The sequence below is a fragment of the Calidris pugnax genome, unplaced genomic scaffold, assembly GCF_001431845.1.
Source record: "Calidris pugnax isolate Ruff unplaced genomic scaffold, ASM143184v1 scaffold1, whole genome shotgun sequence".
Lineage (NCBI taxonomy): Eukaryota > Metazoa > Chordata > Aves > Charadriiformes > Scolopacidae > Calidris > Calidris pugnax.
In genome coordinates, this window is record NW_015090800.1 from 9055334 (window position 1) to 9075684 (window position 20351).

Below are 20351 nucleotides of genomic sequence, written 5' to 3' on the forward strand. Positions count from 1 at the left end.
GGGGGCCGCGGCCATGGTGGAGCGGGGAGACGAGGCGCCGTTGCTCTTCTGGGCCGAGGGCCCCGCCGCGTCGGCGCCGCCGCCGGCTGAGGCGGGCGTCGGGCGGCGACTCGGCGGCGGTTGGAAGGGGGCTCGGTGGGGCGGCGAAGAGCCGGCGGAAGCGGGGGAGCCGCCGCGGGTGGAAGCGGAGGAGGATCAGATCGTGGCTGTCTTCGTCGTCACCTTCGACCCCCGCACGGGTGAGAGGCGGTGCGGGGTTTGGGGGGGGTGGTGGTGCGGGCTGGGCCTGGGCCTGCGGCTGCCGGTGCCGCTGGGCGGAAGATGGATGCGGGCCGGGCTGCCGGTCCTTCGCATCCCTCCTCCCGCGGGGTACCGCTCCCCGGACCCCCGGTGGAAAGCGGCCTGCGGGACCGGAGCTGCCCTCCGCGCCCCCCCCCCGTCCTCCACGGGAGACCGTTGCTTCACTGCCCGCCCTCATGGTCCCCCCGGGCCGGGCTCCCCGCGGATCGCCGGGGGACCGGGAGTCAGGGGTGGGGGGGGGAATGCCAAAAACGGAGTTATAAGGAGCTTTGCGTTTGATCTCCATCCCGCCGAGAAGAACTCGTGGCGGGAGGAGGAAGGCGCCGAGCCGGGCAGGGCCGGAGGTGGCTCGGCCCCGCAGCGGGACGCGGGAGAGGGATGCTGGGGCTGGAGCGGGGGCACCCCCGATGGACCCACAGGGCACCCCCGATGGACCCGTAGGGCACCCAGGACTCGGGCCCAGCCTCTGCCCAGCGCTGCCTGGGGGAGCACCAACCTGTTAGCAGCATCTGGAGAGCATCCCTCTGCCTCTGTGGGGTGGCGTGGACCTGCCGGCAGCTCCCAGAGAGGGATGGTGGGTCTGGCAGGTGTGAATCCAGCAGACATGCAGGGCATGACCCCCAGCAGCAGTAACAGCTCAGGCATGGATTTCTTGGTGACCTGTGTCTTTAGAGGCTGATCTCTGGTGGGATCTCTGGGACCTTTGGTGCTTTGAAGTGCTACAACCCAGGAGGGCAGAGGAGAGGGGCAAGGGGACGGGTTTTCCACCTCTCACTGCCATGGCACTGTCGGACTTTGGTGTCACATCCCTTCTTTTACTGACAGAGGTCATTCATTTCAGGTCTGCAAATCAGCATTTCAGAAAACCCCTTAGGTTTGTTTTCGTAGTCTTGCTGCTCCAGCCACGTCCAGGAAACGGGATGTTATGACACAGGTAGAAAGTTAGCACCCACCTCCCATCTGCTCACACGGGTACTAAGCTTAGGGATCTGATGTCCCGAGACAGATTGTTGGGTCTTTCGGCTGCCTGGCGCCAACCTGGGGTGCAGAGGCAAGAGTGGGGCATAGCAGAAAGTCATGGTACAATTGGAAAGTTTAGGAAGCTTGGGAGATGCAGGAGCCCATCTGGATCTGGTGGGAGCAAGGTCCTCGTTCCTCTTAGCAAATCCGTAACATAAGTGCTAGAGGCAGGAAAGAGCTCTGTGAAGCTTGGAGGGGTTCTCTAGTGGAAGGAGGAGGTAACTGACATCATGCTGGCAAGAGGGCCCCCATAGTGAAGGCCGAATCCCGGTCTTGAACTGAAAATCCCAAGGAAGCAGTGAAGAGAACGGAGCCCCAGGTGTGATGTGGTGTCAGAAATGCACACTGCCGAACAGCACAGCTGCTGTGGCCTGAAACACCAAAGCCTTTTGAGAAGTTACCTGTTTCATACTGCACCAGTGAGAGGTGTCTTCGGTCTGGAGGTCCGAGGCTCTTGACTCATCAGAATTCAAAATAAGATTGGATGTCATCTTTCCAACAGGAGATGGAAAGGGGAGGTGTTTCTCATAAGTATCCAAAACACGGAAGAGTCCGGATGACTGCAGCAACAGCAGGTTGTCTTTCAATTTGAGAGCATATGCCTTCTATGAAATGGTGAGATTTTCTTGGTTGGCAGAAAGCAGAGCTTTCTCAGGAGTTTGCCTGAACCAGCTGTTGCTTTGAATGAAGTCCAGAGAAAGTTGGGAAACAGCTCTTCTCACATCTGATGTGCAGCTAATGCTCGGTGTCAGCAGCCTTGGAGTAGTCTGTCAAGTCCAGGAAGATTCACCTCCCACTGCTATTCAGCACTGATACTGAACGTAAGGAGCATGGTGGGACTGTGAAGAACACATCAGCAAATGTCAGCTTCACAAGTGGAGGGCAAAGTGCCCTATGGAGGATGTGGACTTGGAAAAAAGATCTTGAAGCTGCAGTGGTGTGAACTCACAAGGGTCAGGAAGAGCATGTGGGAATTCCTGGGTCCATCTCATCAGATGGTGTGAGGGACTTCTCTCTAACGTTCACAACGGTACATGGTTCTTGTGTGTGACTTAGAGGAGATCACCCAGTCAGTGTCTGAGCTGGAAACCTGCTTGATCCTGCCCAAGAAAAGCACAGTGGACCTCCTTTGGTAGCTTGCTCAGGCACGTGAAAGGCAGAAGGTAGTTATACCAACTCATGTCTACTCAAATACAGGCAAGCAGGGATGCTTTACTCTCAGCTGAAGTGGTGAATACACTAATAAAGAACATAACAGCTTCCCTCCTAAATTTAGAAGAGCTTGAAGCAGACAAGCTCAGCTTATCTAGCAGTTACATGTGATGAGTTCATGAAGGGAACTCATCACATGCCAGGTGACTGTTAGGATTTCAGTGTCCCTGGGACTCTGATGATGCTCGTGTGAGTGGACAAACATAAGAGCCAGAGGCAGCTTCTGAATCAGTGCCGCTGTCCTCACCTCCAGCCTGGTGAACCTTGTGCACTTGAGAAGCTCTCTTCACCGTTATTATGATGACTGTTCTTGCACTAATGCAGAAAGTGAACTGTAAATGAAGTGCAGAATGGTGGCAGCCCAGGAGCCAACCGTGCCATCTTGTCATTACTCCCTGCCCCTTGGCAGTCCCCTCCTTCAGGGAGCGACGAGTTGGGAATGCTCTGACACTTCAAAGAGCGTGAGCACTGGGTCTGTGAAAACACTGCCCCTTAAAGAGCATCGTCACAAGGGGCTTTAACGAGGCTGCTGAAGTACAGGTGTTCCCTTGGGCAGGTAGGACAGAAGACCCAACACTATCTTGGACAACCATGGGGACACATCTGGTAGGTGTGACTTACTGGGCATTAGGTTGGAGCACGTGTGCTTTCCAAGACTAACACTTGTCTTGGGTAAAGCAAGTGAAAAAAGTAGAATGATAAATTTTGCTTTGGGAGGGAGATAAAGATGAAGGAAAGTCCGTGGCCACATCAACTCTGTCAGATCAGAGGCTGAAAAGAGGCTGAACCTTCTTGGCCCTTTTTCGGTGATGGAGATGATGATAATCAACCTTGTGGAGGTCCCACAAAGTGTTGATTTAAAGGGTGATGTGAGTAGTGGAGGGAGACAAGGAGGGAAGAGAGGGAAGTAAACCGTTTTGCACCAATGAACATGCAAATGTGCTGTTTTTCTGTCCCGCATTTCTTCCAGGCAGTAAGTGGAGCTGGTGTGACGCCTAGGTCACACTTGGTGCTTCTAGTGTCCTGGCACTGCACAGCTGGGGACCCTAAAGATCTTGGGAAACATCTAATGGTGAGGAGGGCTAGGTCATGACCACCAAGTTCTAGTGCCGTCATCATTCCTGTAAGGATGTGAAAATCCAGGGGAGAGAAAATACAACAGAAAGAGGGAGAATATTCTTAACTTTGCACACCAGAAACTGAGAGTGCTGGTTCTGACTTAGCCTGGAGCTGGGAGATAGCTCCTGAGACATCTCCAGATCTGCAGATTTGACTCTCTGTCAGCAAAACCACTTGCCCGCTCTCTAACCCTGGGTGACTCTCACTTGGAAACTTTCCCGTGCGCACGAGAGCTGCTCTCTGTGTGGGGAAGGGCAAAGCTTCCTGTTTTTCTACAACATCGCTCCCTCCTCCGGTTCCTCGGGCAGGCTGGCAGTCGCTATCGCAGCTGAAGTCTCTCCTTTGTTTGCTCCACTGTTTCACCACGCTGACTTTCTGCCTTTTTTTTTTGCCTTTGTTCTCCGGCTGCCACGTCGCCCGTACGTCCATAGGGCAAGGTGGCGTGAGGAGCTGCCAGGAGCGCAGGTGTGGGTTCCTTGTGACAGATCCCAGGGAAAAAAAAAACCAACCAAACATAGCTGTGTGAGATGTGACTCGGTTTTGTGGTTACGCGTAGGGTAAGGATCTGTTCCAGGGTGGCTTTTCCTGACTTACTGCTGCAGAACGGGCACTTTTCGGGCCGTGTCCACTTCAACACCTCTGTGGTGGACATTCTCCCTGACGGTCGTGTTTGTGACTAAATTGAACGAAGTCAAACAGTTTCCTGTGCTGGATGGGGCTCTTGCATATTGATCTGTTCACCTATTGGTAATGATCAATAAGTGATTCTCGGCGATGCAAGACTTAAAAGCAGATCTGGCTTCACACATGGTTTTGTGCTTAAGAGGCAACAGTCTTAAGAGTTGACTTCCTTGCTCCTTCAAAGAAGGGTCTTGTGCCTTTAAAAAGAAAAAACCAAACACACACACAACACCCCCCCCCCCCAAACAACAAAAGCCAACGTCTATATATAATATGCAAAAACCTACAGGGGACCGCGCGGGCTGGCATGATGTCACTGGCTGTCCCTGCCAGCCTTCCACACGCCTGGGAGGAAGGCACTTACAGCAGGAGCTGTGTGGTTTGGCCTGCGATGGCACAGAGCCGTGCCTGGGGTCACCAGGCTGCTGCTGGCTCCCCAGCCAGAGAGGTCTGCTTGTGGACTGGAAGTGGGTAGTTGGATGCAAAAACCTCTCCTGTTGCCACGCTTAACGGTGTTGGTTGTTTTCTGGTTTGTTCTTTTTTTTTTTTTTGAAGTCCTTGCCAGGCAGGGTTGGGGGAGGTCTGCTGAATACGGTATGAGAGAAGAAAAATAGCCTATTTAAATGCCAGCAGCTAAGCCCAATGCCTGTGTGAGAGTGCATATGCATACACTCGTGCAGTATGAGTAACGACACAACAGACAGGCTTCAGAAATGGGGCCTCATGCTGAAATAGCCCTAAAAGTCTCGTCGGCGTGTAAGGCCCTTCCAAATGTACGCTCGTCCGTGCAAGCACAGCTGGGATGCTCACCCCAAAGCATCTTCAGGGTGCATCTGCCACTGCATTACATTGAGGGATGCTTGTTTGCTTTGTTGTTAATCCAAAGTCACATTCCTTCAAATGCTGTTGCTATGGGCAGGCTGAGAGAGAACAGGAACTCGGTGGGTAAACCTGGAGCACATCTCAGTGCAGGGGGAGCGTCCAGATGAGCGGGTTAGGCTCTGAAATGCTGGCATGGAAAAGCATGAGAAGTTCCCCTTTTTTGTCCTTGGTAAACTTGCCAGTGGCAGGGCAGGATCTCATCAGCTTTAGGGACTTTTTGTGACTTCTCTGATACCATCTGTCCCAGGATCAGGCTTCTCAGGTGGCCTTTTCCACTGAACAACGGCATGCTTTCTGGCTGGGTTGGCAGGTGACAGATGTTTGCTAATCTTGATCTAGCTTGGAGTTTATGTGCTTTTTTGTTTGGTTATTGTAGCATGCACAAACATGTTGCAGTACTTGGATGACCTCAGCCTCCATATAAAGCTTCAAGCTAACTCCTCCTATCCTAAAGTAATCCTAAGAGGTTCCAGGGAGAAGCTGTGATGATTGGGACGCTGGCTTAGGGGTTTCTGTTTGACCAGCCCTGCCAAATGTAAGACAAAGGAGGTTGCTGATGGTGGCATGAGCCATCACAGAAACCCATCCTAAAGAGCAGCAACTTTGGGTTCTTATCAGATACTCAGGCAGACAGTCTGAGTGGAAGAGCATTAACACCCTAGTTCATGCTCTGTCAGCTAAAACTGTAGCTGCTCTGTCATTAAGCTTATAAAGGATAAACCCACACAAATAGCAATAGCTTCAGAAATGGCTCAAAAAGTTCTGCAATATCTGGGTGTTGTGCTGCAACAAGAAACGTTTGCAAGAAATATATGGAGTATAGTATGTCAGCTACCATCTGGGACAATTTAGGAGTTCAGGAGTTGTATTACTGCACCGTTACTAGCATCCCAGTGATGGAAAAGCACCAACTTGCTGATGCTGGCATTTGACCTTTAGAAATGCGTACTATGTCCATGTTAACTCAATTAAATTTGCTTCTCTGCAGGCAACATGGTAGAGTGGTGCCTACCCCAAGATATTGATTTGGAAGGTGTGGAATTCAAATCCATGGCAAGTGGGTCCCACAAAATCCAGTCAGATTTCATGTGAGTATGTCTGAGCTACATTACTTCTTCTTAGCTATACATCTACACCACCATCCCTTAATTCAGAGCATGCAAGAAAAAACACCATCTATCAAATTAAGTTCCTGCATAAACGTGCTGCTAAACTCTATCTATCTGAGCCAAAGACACTCTTCAGATACTCTCAGCATCATATCAAGTACCAGCTGGCTGTGTGGGATCTGCCCTATGACAGCTCTGGAGGTGAAGGTCAGCTGGACTGTCAGCAGAGGCCTAGGTGAAGGGAGAGAACGGCAGAACTCAAACGGGAAGGATTTTGCAGGAACTGGACTGGGAAAAAGGCTTTTAATTCTGCCAGTGCCTTTGGATTCTTTAAATGTTGTGATAAACAGTTCTTGCTCACTTCTTTCTCCGCTAGCTCCTTCTTTCAGTGCTAGGAATTTTCTCCCTTCCCATCCCTTTAGGAACCCGGTGTTGCAAGGCAGCAATGCTTTGCAATGAGTTGCAGTGTCGCAATTCCTCTTGGTCAGAAGTAACAGTTACTTTCTCAAAGGCATGTGAACTTACCCTTGCACTCGGCTAGAGTCTGCTTCCATGTGCTGGCACCTTTCCTCCTTGGAGGAAGGGCACTGGGTTCACTGGGTCCTGCATCTTCTGTTGGTCTTCCTTCCAAGTTCTTTCCTTACTTGCGTCTTTTATCAGGAACGTGACGTTGCTGGTAGGGGCTTTAGTGGTAGAGACACTGACAACTCTTGTCTTAAATGTCTTGCATTCTTCCTGAGAAGGCTAGGACACCCTAGGACACCCAAGGCCTGCCCTCAACCCTTCAGATAGCAGGGTGGGATTTCAGGGGGTTCCCTAAAGAAGGAACTCTGTTCCCAAATGGTATTTTTAGTGGTCGGTTACCTTTATTTCTTCCCCCGCCCCTTTTTTAACATTAACCTTTCTGTCCAACGTCTGTCCCCAGTTATTTCCGGAAAGGGCTGTGTTTTGGCCTGGCCTGCTTTGCCAACATGCCTGTGGAGAGTGAGTTAGAGCGTGGTGCCCGCATGAAGTCTGTGGGGATTCTCTCCCCTTCCTACACCCTGCTCTACCGGTACATGCACTTCCTGGAGAACCAGGTCAGGTAAGTCCCCTTGGGAATGGGACCGGCTGCTCCCTGCCTGGGAGAGGCAACGTTGCCTCAATGGAGAGTGGTTTTAGGTGCAAGTGAGAACTGGGCTACAACACTCAGCTTGTGATTTCATTAAATGACAGCTTCTCCAGAAAGATTTACAACAGGAAGGAAATAGGAACTTATTAGCAGCAGTCTCTGTTCATTGCTAACAGGCTAGTCAAATGCTATCCAAACCCCACTTATTTTGTGGGGACAGAAGTGTCAAGGGGAGAGTTGAGAGGACAAGAAGTTCCTCTTTTCTCCTTCTGAAAACCATTTTAGTAAGGGCTCACAAAAGGCTCCTAAGGGAGTGGGAGAAGGGAAAGCTGTTCCTACCTGAGCATAGTTTAGAACAGTTCCCATGCGTGCATCAGCTCGCTCTCTCCTTCAGTCCTGCCTTGTGCTCTGGCTGCACTGAAGGCTGGTGTTATTCCTGATGGTTTGGCTGCACTCCTGGATATATCTGTGCATCTGAGGCACCCCAGGCTCCTTTGCTATCTAGGAAAGAAGATGTTGGCTGGGAATGAGGCACTAAATACATAAAGTCTGGAAACACTACAGATAGTCACCTTTTCCCTTTTTTTTTTCCAGACACCAGCTGGAGATGCCAGGGCACTACTCCCATCTAGAGGCATTCTATGATGACAAGAAAGGAGTTCTCCCTGACGGCAAGGGCACCCCCACCTCTCAGCAACCTGTCCACTGGCTGCCATCCATCCACAGATACATGTACCCGGAGATGAAGGTGAGGCAGGGGCTCTGAGGCTTGCAGGAACGTGCAGTGCACTGATGCTGCTCCTTGCTGGTGTCTTGTACTTCTTTATATAAGCAGACACTCCAGTGCTTGGTAGGCTGCTTTAGAGAAGAATTTGCTACTTGGGCTGTTACAAGCTGCAGTGCTCTCTCGTTGCTGTGTGCTGGTCTTGCTCCCACATTTAGACTTAGCATCTGTGCACGTGTCCCTGTGTCACCTCTGAGCTGTTTTCTTCCCTTCCCCTCCACCTGCAGATCACACACCCTGCTGGCTGTATGTCTCAGTTCATCAAATTCTTCGGGGAGCAGATCCTTGTCCTCTGGAAGTTTGCCCTGCTGCGCAAGCGCATATTGATATTTTCACCGCCCCCAGTTGGAGTTGTCTGCTATAGAGGTACGTTTCCAGGGACACCGCAGAGCTCTCATCTAGTAGGCTGAAGCACTGCAGAAAAGCCTGTGGGTACTGAGGGGATAGACATCGTACAGATCTTCAAAATCCATCACAGCCATTCCTTGCGAAGATACCTTTCAGCCTGCATTTACCCATTTCCTACAAAATGCTTTTCTTCAGGCCTTTAGGATAAGGAGATTCCTGGCACTGTCAAACACAGTTCCTGTCAACACAGGACAATAAGGTACTGAATGAATTTGTGGGATCTAGAACATGGGATTCCTATGGGAGAACTGATTATTTGCTATCCAAAAAGGGATGTCCCCACTGGAGAAGTTCTGGTGTTCAGGGGCATTTCAAAGCTATAGCCATTGTCTTCATAGAAGCATGCAGAACTAGGTTAAGCGGGGTTCAGAATGCCCTTGAAAGGAATATTGAAAGCATCTCAGGATGTACTTCTCTTGTCCACAGTGTACTGCTGCTGTTGCCTTGCCAATGTTTCTCTACCTGGTCTTGGAGGAACTGTCCCAGAGTCCAAACCATTCTTCTATGTGAATGTGGCAGACATAGAAATGCTGGAGACAGAAGTCTCGTACGTGGCCTGTAAGTATGATGGATTAGGCATGACATTTTTAACTTCAGGCTGCAAAATGTCTTGATACACCAGAGTGTGGCATAAAACTGATGAGAAATAGGATGTGCACGGAGTGACTACGAAAGCAGGAGAGAACAGTTGGTCTGCGGGGAAAGCAGCAACGTGCTACTCTGAAAATCTTCTCTGATTTTGGCAGGTACAACAGAAAAGATCTTTGAGGAGAAACGGGATCTCTATGATGTCTATGTGGACAACCAGAACGTGAAGACCCATCACGAACATCTGCAACCACTCCTGAAAATTAACAATGCTGATAAGGAGAAGTACCGACGGCTCAATGATCAGAGGTAATAATAGACATCTGGGTGGCCCTAATAGGAGAGCAGTGCAATGTAGGATGAGGAGGACACTGCTCCTTTGTACTTTCTTTCTTGTCTTACTATTTTCAAAGTTTCCCACTGCTTCATCTCTTCGAGATTCTGGTTTCGCTGTAACTGATTAGTATGAGAGTCCACGGGCACTCTGCACACATATGATCCCTCTGCCAGTGAGCTGATGGAGCAGGTAGAAGGCAGGAAGAGAAGCAGAGGTTGTGACTCACCATTCGTTCACCACTGATCAGGAGCAGAACCGAAAGCACAGTCTGATTCCCAGCCCAGTATCTTATCAAGACTACCCTGTTACCTCAGATATCGGGGCAACAGTGGTAATCTGATTTGTCTCCAAGAAATGGATGTGAAGTTTTTAGTTGTAATCCTTGTCTTCTCCTAATGCTTTGAGGTTCACTGTAGGTATGTGCATTTAATCTGTCTCTCTTCTCTCAGGCAGATGTTAATGTATTCTCAAGAAGTGGGTGAAGACTGTAGCTCCTGTGAAGAGGACCTTTTCATCTTGTGAGTGGCTTCCTCCAATACTTAGTTGCTCACTGTTAGGTTTAGGGAGCCTCTTTCACTGGTTTCATGTTGCACTGGTTTGGCATATTATGAAACACAGTGGTTAATGTTAATTCCATAGTCAGCTGTCTTCCCCTTGGGATCCATGAACCAAACTGTCTCTTAATCTTCAGATCATTTCCTTTCAATTTGAGAAGCCAAATGAAGCCATATTAATCTTCACTCAGGTCTCTTAAGTGCTGGAAGGAGAAAGGAGTTTTTAAAACACAGTTAGAATTGCAAGAATCCCTTCCCATTTTTGAAAACATAGGAACCATAGGACTTTTCATGCCAGAACATTTGCCTCAGGAAAGGACAATGCTGTGGGAAGCAGGCACTGTCCCATGCTGGGGGAGGTACAGGGTGGAGAGAAGACCTGCATGGGATTGGCCCATTGATGTGGCTGGCTTTGTAGTTGGCAAACAGAGGAACCAGAACTGGGTGTAAAGTCTGAGGTAGGGAATTAGATGAAAACCACACCTCAACCACCTTCACTGCCTGTTGCTGTTGTACAGTCTGCAGCAGGTGGGAAGCAATGGGGTGAAGCTGGGATCAGAGCTCTGATTGTTGGGCTGTTCTGCTGTAGTCACAGCTCTTTTTGAGCACACTAGTTCCTAGGAAAGCACTAGGTAAGAAGTAGCTCTCACTGCTGTGTTGTGTGCCAGTAATGGAGAATTTATTTACCCAGTGGGTTACTAGATGGGTGACGACACTGTTGTCTCCTTTGCATTATGGGAGCTGTAGGTCTGATGTACCCACTTGGTTACCACAAAGTACACATTAGCAACGTGGCTTGCTTCTGCAGAGTGAAATGCCTACCATAAATTGGCCAGACACAATTACCACTGTAAATTACAAGCTACTGCTTTATCGTTGTTTATTCTGGGTCATCCATAGGGTAGACGGAAAACTACTCAAGTGTCACCCAACAAGGATCTACGATTAAAGGGGGTTAAATGCAGTTCTGGGGCTCTGCTGCCTATTTGGTGTGCCATCATCTCAGCTGACTTTATCCTGTAGGTTTTTCATGGAGCAGAACAACCGCATATTTCAGACGCTGATGGAGGTGTCGGCCAGCCAGGACAAGACCCTGACAGCTGACCACGCACGAGGCATGGGCCTGGATCCCCAAGGGGATCGAAGTTTCCTTATGGACCTGCTGGAAGTGTATGGCATTGATGTTATGCTAGTCATTGACAACCCCTGCTGCACTTAAACTGAGGGCAAGAGAGATGAGGAGCAAAGATCACTTTTAAAGACTACCAGACATTGCTTAGGAGGATCACTGGAACTCACCACAGCCACTGGATGGATCTAATTTTATTTAATAACTTTATATGGAGAATATTTATAATTTTAAAACAAAATGTGATTTTGTTTTCTCCCCCTCAACTTGCCAATGAGTACCTCCTCCAGGTTTTTTTGTTGTTGTTTGTTTTTGTCTCCCCTTTCTCTTTCATTTGTGTCTTTTTATTTTGTTTAGATAGGACCAGTGGCACCTTTGCACCAATCCTCACTGTTGCCAGTATAGCTAGGTTTTGGCCTAGCCTGGATACCTGGGGGCTGACAACTTCAGGAAAGCACTTTGTCTGATGGGGACCAATGTGAAATGCTGTAGCTGAGCTCTCAAGACTTGACTTGAAAACCCTCCTATCATCTCCTCCTCTGCTTGGGGCCTGAAGAGAGCTTCAGCACAGGCTGTTAGTGGCCCAGTCTCATAAAACATCTCCTGTCCTACCACGTTTATTGGTAGGGACAGTCAAACCAATGATAAAAACCAGGACTCCTTTAAACACCCCTCACCCAACTTTTAGCAGCTGAGTTGGAATAAAGTCACCCTTCCTCATCAATGACAGAAGCAAGTTTGGGATAAGGGGGTGCTACAGGATCTTAAGACTTTACTTACTGGAGCAGCACAGTTTCACTTCCAGCATTTGAGGTGGTATAAACTGGCAAAGACTGTACCTACCCATCTCATAGCTGGAGAAGAGCACCATCTCTACTTAAACCTTCCTTCCACTTCCTCTGGTTTTCAGTTGCGTCACACCTGCTGCTTTGGTTCAAAATCTTCAAACCAGCAAGACGGTCTCCTGTTTAACAGGGGCCAACATCACTGAGCCACCTTGCAGTTGCTACGCTCTCCAGCCTCAGCTCAGATGGTGCTGGGCAGGATTGGGTTCAATAAGTATGCTTTAACTAATGTCACTAGCCCTTCCTTTGTTAGCAGGTAGTACTTATCACTCTTTTGCTTTAATGTTGTTTGCTGAGCCTCTGCGCCTCCTTTTGTCACGCAGCCTTCAGCACTGCCTGCCGCTCTCCTTGGCTTTACGTGAGACCAAGAGCAGTATGTGACTCTTCAGCTGGACCAGCTTTGCAGTTTGCCAGCAGTTCCTTTAGGGCTTGGTGTTCTTAACTGGCACAGCAATTCAGACAGAAGCACTGTCTAACAGCAAGCCTTTTTTTTTTTTTCTTTTTTTCCCTGAGCAGAGAAGCTGTGAAACCAGATGAACGGTGTTTCTCATTCTTGTGCTGTGGAAAGACTAGGATTCAGTTCATGCAGGGCCAGTGGTTCCTTCCAGGAAGGCTATCCCTGTAAGAGTAATCCTTTCGTCCTGCTAAATCCAAGAATGGTACTGTGGGTTCTAGGTGAGACATACTGCTTTGCCCTAAATCCTTCAGGCAGTAGTAGCATCAGCTTTAAGCTAACTGTTCTTCCTGAACTGTGGCTATAGCTAATTAGCTCCTGCTTCTACCATAATAGACTTCCAGCACCCTTAGAGCCATTCAGCAGTTTGTAGAAATGCAAACTGTAGCTGATGTATGCATTAATCCTCGCATTTCATAGGATGAGACAGAGCCCGACCCACCAAAGTCTCACCTGCCAATTCTTTTTAAAACAGGTGAAGCAAGCGTTCTCCAAGTAGGCCCTCTGCAGATTGTCTCCCTTGGGAAGGAAGGAGGCTGGCATGTCCTGGTTTTCCTTTGAAGGCAATCTATCTGCAGCCAAAGGGTAGTTCTGCTTGCTGTGGATTCAGAGGTTTTAGTGAGGTGTGGGATCAGGGACCTCTCAAGGCTTATTGCGCAGTTCATTGCTATGAGCTTCAGCATATGATGTTCCTGTGACCTGCTTGTCTCTGAGCAGTCACTCCCTTGCCTGCTTTTTCAGGGCTTCAGATGTTTTTGTACAGGAGAAATCATGCTGCTGCTTATATTGCCAGTTGCTCACATCTGTAACATACATCACTTAGAAGGTTGGGGAAAAAAAATCGAGCAAGAGGACAAAACAAGGCTGAATATCACTTAATGGAAAGACCAGTCCCTTTCCTTAAGGGAAGTCTTTGTTTTTAAATTGACACCTCTAGCCTAAGAGTGACCCACAATCTCCATGCTTTTTTCTAACTTCCACTTTAGTTTTAACACGCTGTCTGCAGTGAAGATCACTGAGGAAATCTAGCTGGCACTGTATTGCTCTCACTTACTTAACTTCCTTCAGATGTAAAAAAAGGGAACTCTAGCAATTCTTTCACTTTCTTGAAGGTTTAGCTGTGGTCAGCTGTTAATGACTTTCTGTTCCCTTTGATAGCAGTAGTTCTTTTGTTGAACTGAAGAGGAACAAAGCTTTAATTTGTCGTTGAAATTCTATGGCCTCTGCAGTCAGAGGCTTTCTAACACCCTGCATTAGAGCGCTGTGTTCACAAGCTGCCAGGACATTAGGCCTCCTAGACAGCACTGCTAGGGCCCACTGAGCGGAACCTCCTGAAATTACTATTTGACATTTATTTAACTTCTGCTTTCCAGAAACCAGGTCTTCAGTTGCTAGCAGTATGGTGAGTGCAGAAGCATCAAAGCCAGCAGATTACTGTAAAAGTAGCTTCCATGCTACATCGCGGCTGGATGCCTGCAGCCTATTTTGCTCTTCCTTGTAATTTTGCTTCTCTACAGCCTCTCTTGGCAGGTGACTGCTACAAAAGACAGAAGACGTAACAAAAAGACTTCTCTGTCCTAACCCTTCCTCGTTTGAGTTGCTGCACAAGAACTTCCCACCTGCGCTACTTTTCTAATAGATACTGCTTTTGCTGTTGCCATAATTGGGTACATAATACAAACAAATGGCTACAGCTTGGGCCACAAGGGCTTGTTCAGCAGGCTGGGTTTGTTTGGAACCAACTTCACTGCATCTTTTCTCTCTGGGGGATAACGTAATTCAAGGTAAAACACTTAAGTGTATACATTTCAAATCCCCTCCTTGGCACTTAATAGTTGCTTTTTAGAATACTAGCAGCTGGAATGGAGACAGTTACTTGGTGTATTTTGAATTAAAAGAGGGAGGAAAGTGTGGCATAAGTTAGGATGTTGTTGATTAGTGCAAAAATCCTCTTCTCCATTGGAAGTGCTTTTCCTTTACAGTGGTGCCTTCCATTTCTTTGGTCTGATGTCTCTGGTCAGTTGCTTGTGATCAGAGCCCAAGTTGAATGGTGGTTACAGTAACCATGTCTATATCCCGTGCCCTGACAGACACAGTCTGGTACGTTCCTCTCTTAACACCAAAGCTGTAGTACAGCCATTGAAGGTTCTCAGTTGGGACTTGCTTGAGTTTAAACAGGAGAGCGAGAGCTTTGTAGCTGCATCTTAACACAAGCTGCATAGAAACGTTTACCTAAGTAATGAATTATTACTACTTGTACTGTCTGGATTGGAGGGTAAAGCTTAAGAGAGAAATAAAAGGTAGGTTTTCAATCTGGACAAGGGATACCGTGCCAGACACTTAAATCATGCAGTGGTCTTCTCACTGCAGGGCCAAGCTGCACAGAGCCAAGTACAACTAACTATCATGGATATTAAGAGAAAGGCGTGTTACTGAATTAGAGTTCAGGCTTGTCTTAGAGACACACCAATACCTTCTTTTCTAGCGTATATGAAGTAGTTACTGCAATGTATGTTAGAGCTAATGGTCACCTGTGTCACAGGAGATGAGCTCACCTATCCATCGTCCTTAAGGAAAGAAGAAAGTCCCATCACCTTTTCATGGGAAAGTAGCTTACTGTACAGCTTACTCTGTTAAGCAGTGCTACTGCAGTACTTCTCTCCTTCTAAGAGCTGCCAAAGTTCTTGGGCAAAAAGCTAGGAGTAGCACTGGCCCTCTCCTGGTGACAGACTGTGCAAGGGACAGGTGTGCTTTGCTTTGGGAGGGGGAAAGGCAGTGGTTTCTGGAATAGCAGGGCCAGAGCACCCAATGCAAAAGTCTAGGTACAAAGCACATGTACTAACCCAGATTCATCACAGCTATTCTCAGTCAGCTGCTGTCTCCTTTCCACTCCTCCTTGCCACCCCTGCACAAGCTAGTGGTCTAGTGATTATGGGAGAAGACAACATACATGTCTTTTGTGAGGGACTGGAATGTAGTGACTTAACAGAACGTGTCTGTCTAAAATAGAGGGTGCTAAATGCCTACGAACCAGGATTTCAGGTCCTGGTTAATGCAACATGCCATTCACATGGGAATGTTTAATCGTGGTTTAAATAAACAGGTGCCTTGGGCTGGTCCATCATGAGGTTGTTATCCTTCCTTTTTAATTATGTTACAGTATTTTAAATCCTTCTAGAATGGACAGTAAGTAAGCCAGGGTAAGTGTTTTCATGAGTGGAACCTAGGATTCTTACTCCTGCTTCCTGTCTTGGAGTTCATACAAAGAAAGCTGTTTGTCTACTGTCAGACAGAATCATGAGAACTGAGCCCTTTCCTCAACGCTGTAGATAGAGGGTTCAGCCCCTGCTTATTTTATGTAACTTTTTCCTCACACCTCCCCTCTGAATATTGCAATTCCAAGGTCCAGAACCACTCCACCCTGGAAGACCTCTGAACTGTAGAGGAAGGGGAAAAATGACTGGACTGGTATTTATATAAGCTATTCAACTTATGCTGATATGAGTATTTAAATATCAGCCTGTGTCTCGGGCAACCCTTGGTATTTTAACATCAGAGCACCATTTAGAAGACCAATTCTGAAGGGAGCTCTTGGTTACCCTCAAGCAAGGAATCCCATTGCAATGGGAGCTGTGTGTCTGATACTATGGAAGAGAATTAGTCATTTTCCCTGTAAAATGGTACAGATGAACCAGAAGCTAGTTCTTATCATCTCACCCCTTGCAGCAGGCTGGTTGTTAGTCCTAACAGCTCTGATGTTGTTTGCATCTTGCAGATGTGTGGTTGCTCCCATAGGCCTGTGGCTGTGTAGAGAAACTGCTTACTAAAACATGGGTATTTTTTAGATACAATTAAAGCTTACCTTTTTGAAATGGTTGCTGCCTTGTCTTTCCTGCCACTTGAGCAGAAGCATTGCTAATTTTATTGGAGAAGCATCAGCTTGATGAAAAACTCAGTTGCTGAGAAGCGCCTCCAACTGAGCCAGCGGCTGCAGAGCAACGTTCGGGGTGTCTCTGTGGCAAGCAAAAAGAGCAGAGCACAGCCAGCATGTTCCTGGAGAGTACCACAGGGGTGCACTGGGCACCAATTAACTGCTGCAGGACAGAAGGAAGACAGCACAATATAGGCCCTATCACCAGCATAACTATTAAAAAGAACTAGCAGGCTTCTACTCCTGTAGGTCTTGGTCAAGAACGGGATGAGCGCTTGCCCCAGTAGCTTAGGTAATTAGTTTCTCCACAGTGTAGTCAAGGGAAGGACAGCATTCAGTTTGGCTCTGGCATCATCACCCAGAAAACCCAACTCTACTTCCCCTTTCAAAGCATTTTTGCTTTAGCAAGTCTCCAGCAGAGGATGCTGTTGCAGCAGCATGTGATGAGGATGCAGTCCTTAAATTCCAACAAAGCTGCTTCAAGTCAATTCACTAATGCCCTTATTTTCATTACAGCAAAGAATCAACAGATGAACTTAAGAGTCGTTCACAGCATAATATGGGGACTATGTACAAACAACAGTCACATGACAAAAATATGGATCAATTTTTTTTTTTTCTCCCAGTAAGCAAGGCAGAATCATGCAAACTTGTAAGTTATTATAAGGGAAACAGATAACCTTGCCCAAGTCAATAATATTTCCTTTCACCAATTAAAGCCAAGTTATAAACAAAAGCTCAGAAAAGCAGCAAAACTAATTACAGTACCAGGGCTCCAGGGAATGTAGGCTGCATAAGGAGTGATGAGCACTGTTTACATTAAAAAGAATAGCAACCAGGCACAAGTAATAAAAATGTTATTTGGATGCCCTTATTTGTATTATACTAGTACAGGAATAAAAGAAATACTTACAAAAAAAGACTCACTTGGCTTCTTAAAAAGTCTTTCTATATATACTTCATATAGCTGTGGGTCAATGATGACTTTTTCCAATTCTCTTCTGTGTAACATATCTAAACTTGATCAAAGGAATAGATTTCTACTCTATTATTAACTGGAACTCTGTGCTGTTGAATCTGGCAAGATGAAAAAAATAACACAAATACCTTATCCAGATACATGCAGGGAATTTTTAAACTTCCTCTAAAGCTTTGTATCACCAATCTCCCAAGTTATTTTGTGACGCAGTAGATAACCACCCACCTGTTTTAATGTGGCAATTCCAACATTTCATAGAACTCCTTCGCATTAATTTCCCAAAATTAATTTTTCCAAGATCCCAGATTTTGCAGGATTTATACATAGGTAAAGTAGACCTAAACTCTTAAAACACAAGACAAGTATGCTTTCATTTTACTTTAATATACAATTACATTAAAGCAGTAGCATCTGGCACACAGCACTCAGCCTGCAGTGCTGTAAACGGAACACTGATGACTTCTTTGGGGGAAAAAAAAAGGATGCCATAAAGTTAACATGCATTTGCATTGTTAACCCCTTTGAGATGAGCCAGATTAGCTACTTCCACTGGAAATACCTTGTGCATAAAAACAGCCAAATGGCTTATTAGTCTGGTGGGGCTAATCAAGTCAGTGAAAAGTCTCTCATGCCTTGAAGAGACACCAGTAAGACTGGTGAACGTTGGCCCCTTTGCCATGAGTTCTCATTGTACTGCTGCACGGAGCATCTGCTCTCTCACTCTGGGATCACAGAAGAAGCGGAGTTTGCGGGGCAGCAGCTTCACCTCCACGGGCACAGCTTCATACTCCTCATTATCAATGCCAAAGGATCCCTCGGTGCCCTGCGTACAGAGAACAGTGCTGGGCAGGGTTAAACATCAAACGGATCATTTCAGCCACGCTGAAATACTGACACCTCATGTCACTAACAGACTACAGCTGAATCCTTAGCTGAGTCCTGAGCTGACCAAGATGACCCCCCTCCCTAAGCCTTCCAGCCCATTTGGTCTCAACAGCACAGCGAGAGCCATCCTTCACTGCATATAATATCTTAAGTCTGTTGCATAAGATGTTACCTCACTTAGTTGCTAATTGGTGATAATTAAACGCTTTAATGACCCACGTTGTTTATACTGATGGATTCTTTGCTATTGGAAGTACAATTATATGCACTTAGATCTTGGTCTGCCAGTGGTGACACAAGCTAATCTGCAGAAGTGCCTGTTAAATAGCCCCTGTTAAATCCACGTTACAAACACCTTTTGGTATTGTTTTACTGTATCGATCTGACACATGAGATGCAGAGTAATTCACGGGGCAGGGATTACTCAGCAGCAGAATCTTCTCGAGCATTTTCTGTCACGCTGATAGAGTCACCAGTGGTTAAAACCATTCATCAAAATGGCAGGTTGACTTTATCTAAACAAATTTGGTGACTGCTTTGCATGCACTTGATTCAAGGCAGGGCTACGTTATGTGGATACTCAAACTACCCCCAAGCTGCATTCGTACACAACAGCTCAGATTACAGAAAGCAGCATAGGTCCTGGAAGTCAGAGGTGTAGCAGTCCACCTGGATCAACATATCCCACTTCTCTGCAAAGCTGGTGGGACTCATCTGAGCTGCCTCCAGTTCCTGAGAGCTAGGTTAAGGAATGGAACAGCACTGCTTTGCGCCATGCACACATACTCTGAATGTCTTCCCAGCAGATGCAGTAAGGAGAGCTCGTATTATACCACGGCTTGCTCTTATTGCACAGCTGTAATAAGCCCAGAACTCCAGAGTATTCTTTCAGAATCACAAAACTGCCATGATACGAGTTTGATGGAAGTATTAGGATGCTGGCTAATCATGACATCATTATTAATGATTTTCACTTCGTAGGCACAGATTTTTTTTCACCCTTTGCATGTTCTATTCTCTCTGAATATGAAAGTCTTTTGCTGAATGATAGGTCATTTGAAGATAGAAATTATCTATGAGATTGACTTCGTGTCCTTGCTAAAATAAGAAACAGTCCTCCCCGAGGCTGCAATAACAGCCTCTTCTTTCTAAAAGGCAACAAAAGACTAATCTAAACTACACAGGTGGACGTAGTTTTCGCTTCTTTTTTAGTCTCATCAATTCAAAGTTTCAAGACACTTCCCTATGGTGATCTGAGCCCCACTGCCTTGTGTCACACTCCTTGCTCTCCATAAAGCTTCTCGTATTTCTCTTTTCTACAGCACAATCCTTTCTAGGGTAAAATGCAGATGAGGAATTCAGTCTCAATACTAAGAAGAAGAAGGTGCGCGTATGCAACAACCACCACCCCTGCCTAGATAAAAGGTCTGTCACTATTTACCAGAGAATGAAGCTTCCCCTCTGGTTTACAGACCACTTTCCAGTATGTGTCTCCTAGTCAGAGACTGAGTTGCTGCACTGAGAAACTGAGTCTCACTGGCAGCGTAACCAACCTCCCAGATTTGGAGCAGGGAGTTCTTAATGTGCAGCATGAACTGGCATGACGAAATAAAGTTGACAGTTTCCCAACTCCCTCAGCTTCTCACCTCTGGAAGTTGCAAGATGCATCTGCTGGCTTGGAGGCACTGACTCCCTTCAGGGCACGTATGTGGATCACGCATCTTTTGACTTCTGCTCAAAGCAAAAGAGAGGTAAGGTAAGGAGATGATTCTCTAGGAAACAGCCACCTTTAGGGATGACACATCCTTGTGGGTTGCTAAGTCACTGTGCATTGGGTAAACTTAGAGGTTACGTGCATACACAAATATTTGTGGGTTCAACTGTGAGAAAATAAAATAGACATTTCCTCTTCTGCTGCAGTCAATACATGTAACAGTATGCACTGACAACCTCCAACCAGCTTCAGCTCGGAGGCTCACTAAATATATTTGAACATACAGTTTTGTATATTTGAAACCTCAGC

General features: G+C 47.0%; 2 protein-coding genes across 2 annotated transcripts in view; one reads left to right on the plus strand and one right to left on the minus strand.

The window, feature by feature from the left end:
- The first annotated feature begins 6 nt into the window (after positions 1–6).
- Positions 7–17158, plus strand: KIAA1147 (KIAA1147 ortholog). The gene is made up of 9 exons (XM_014937316.1): positions 7–239; positions 6203–6302; positions 7249–7407; positions 8029–8182; positions 8446–8584; positions 9053–9184; positions 9373–9523; positions 10001–10069; positions 11129–17158. The coding sequence occupies exons 1-9, from the start codon at positions 14–16 to the stop codon at positions 11322–11324; spliced, it is 1326 nt and encodes a 441-aa protein (XP_014792802.1). The 5' UTR covers positions 7–13; the 3' UTR covers positions 11325–17158.
- A 648-nt stretch (positions 17159–17806) lies between these two features.
- Positions 17807–20351, minus strand: part of AGK (acylglycerol kinase) — a 38004-nt gene continuing 35459 nt past the window's right edge. The window contains exons 14-15 of the mRNA XM_014937317.1: positions 19975–20059; positions 17807–18266 (exon numbers count right to left, since the gene is read on the minus strand). Coding sequence (XP_014792803.1) covers positions 18129–18266; positions 19975–20059 — 223 coding nt within the window. The 3' untranslated portion in view covers positions 17807–18128. The remainder of the gene's footprint in view (positions 18267–19974; positions 20060–20351) is intronic.

Bases quoted from the DNA above. Each gene is read 5' to 3' on its own strand.
- KIAA1147 (XM_014937316.1), top strand. From the start codon at position 14: ATGGTGGAGCGGGGAGACGAGGCGCCGTTGCTCTTCTGGGCCGAGGGC. The intron at 7,408-8,028 runs GTAAGTCCCCTT...TTTTTTTTCCAG, and splicing joins TTCCTGGAGAACCAGGTCAG to ACACCAGCTGGAGATGCCAG. The intron at 8,585-9,052 runs GTACGTTTCCAG...TCTTGTCCACAG, and splicing joins TGGAGTTGTCTGCTATAGAG to TGTACTGCTGCTGTTGCCTT.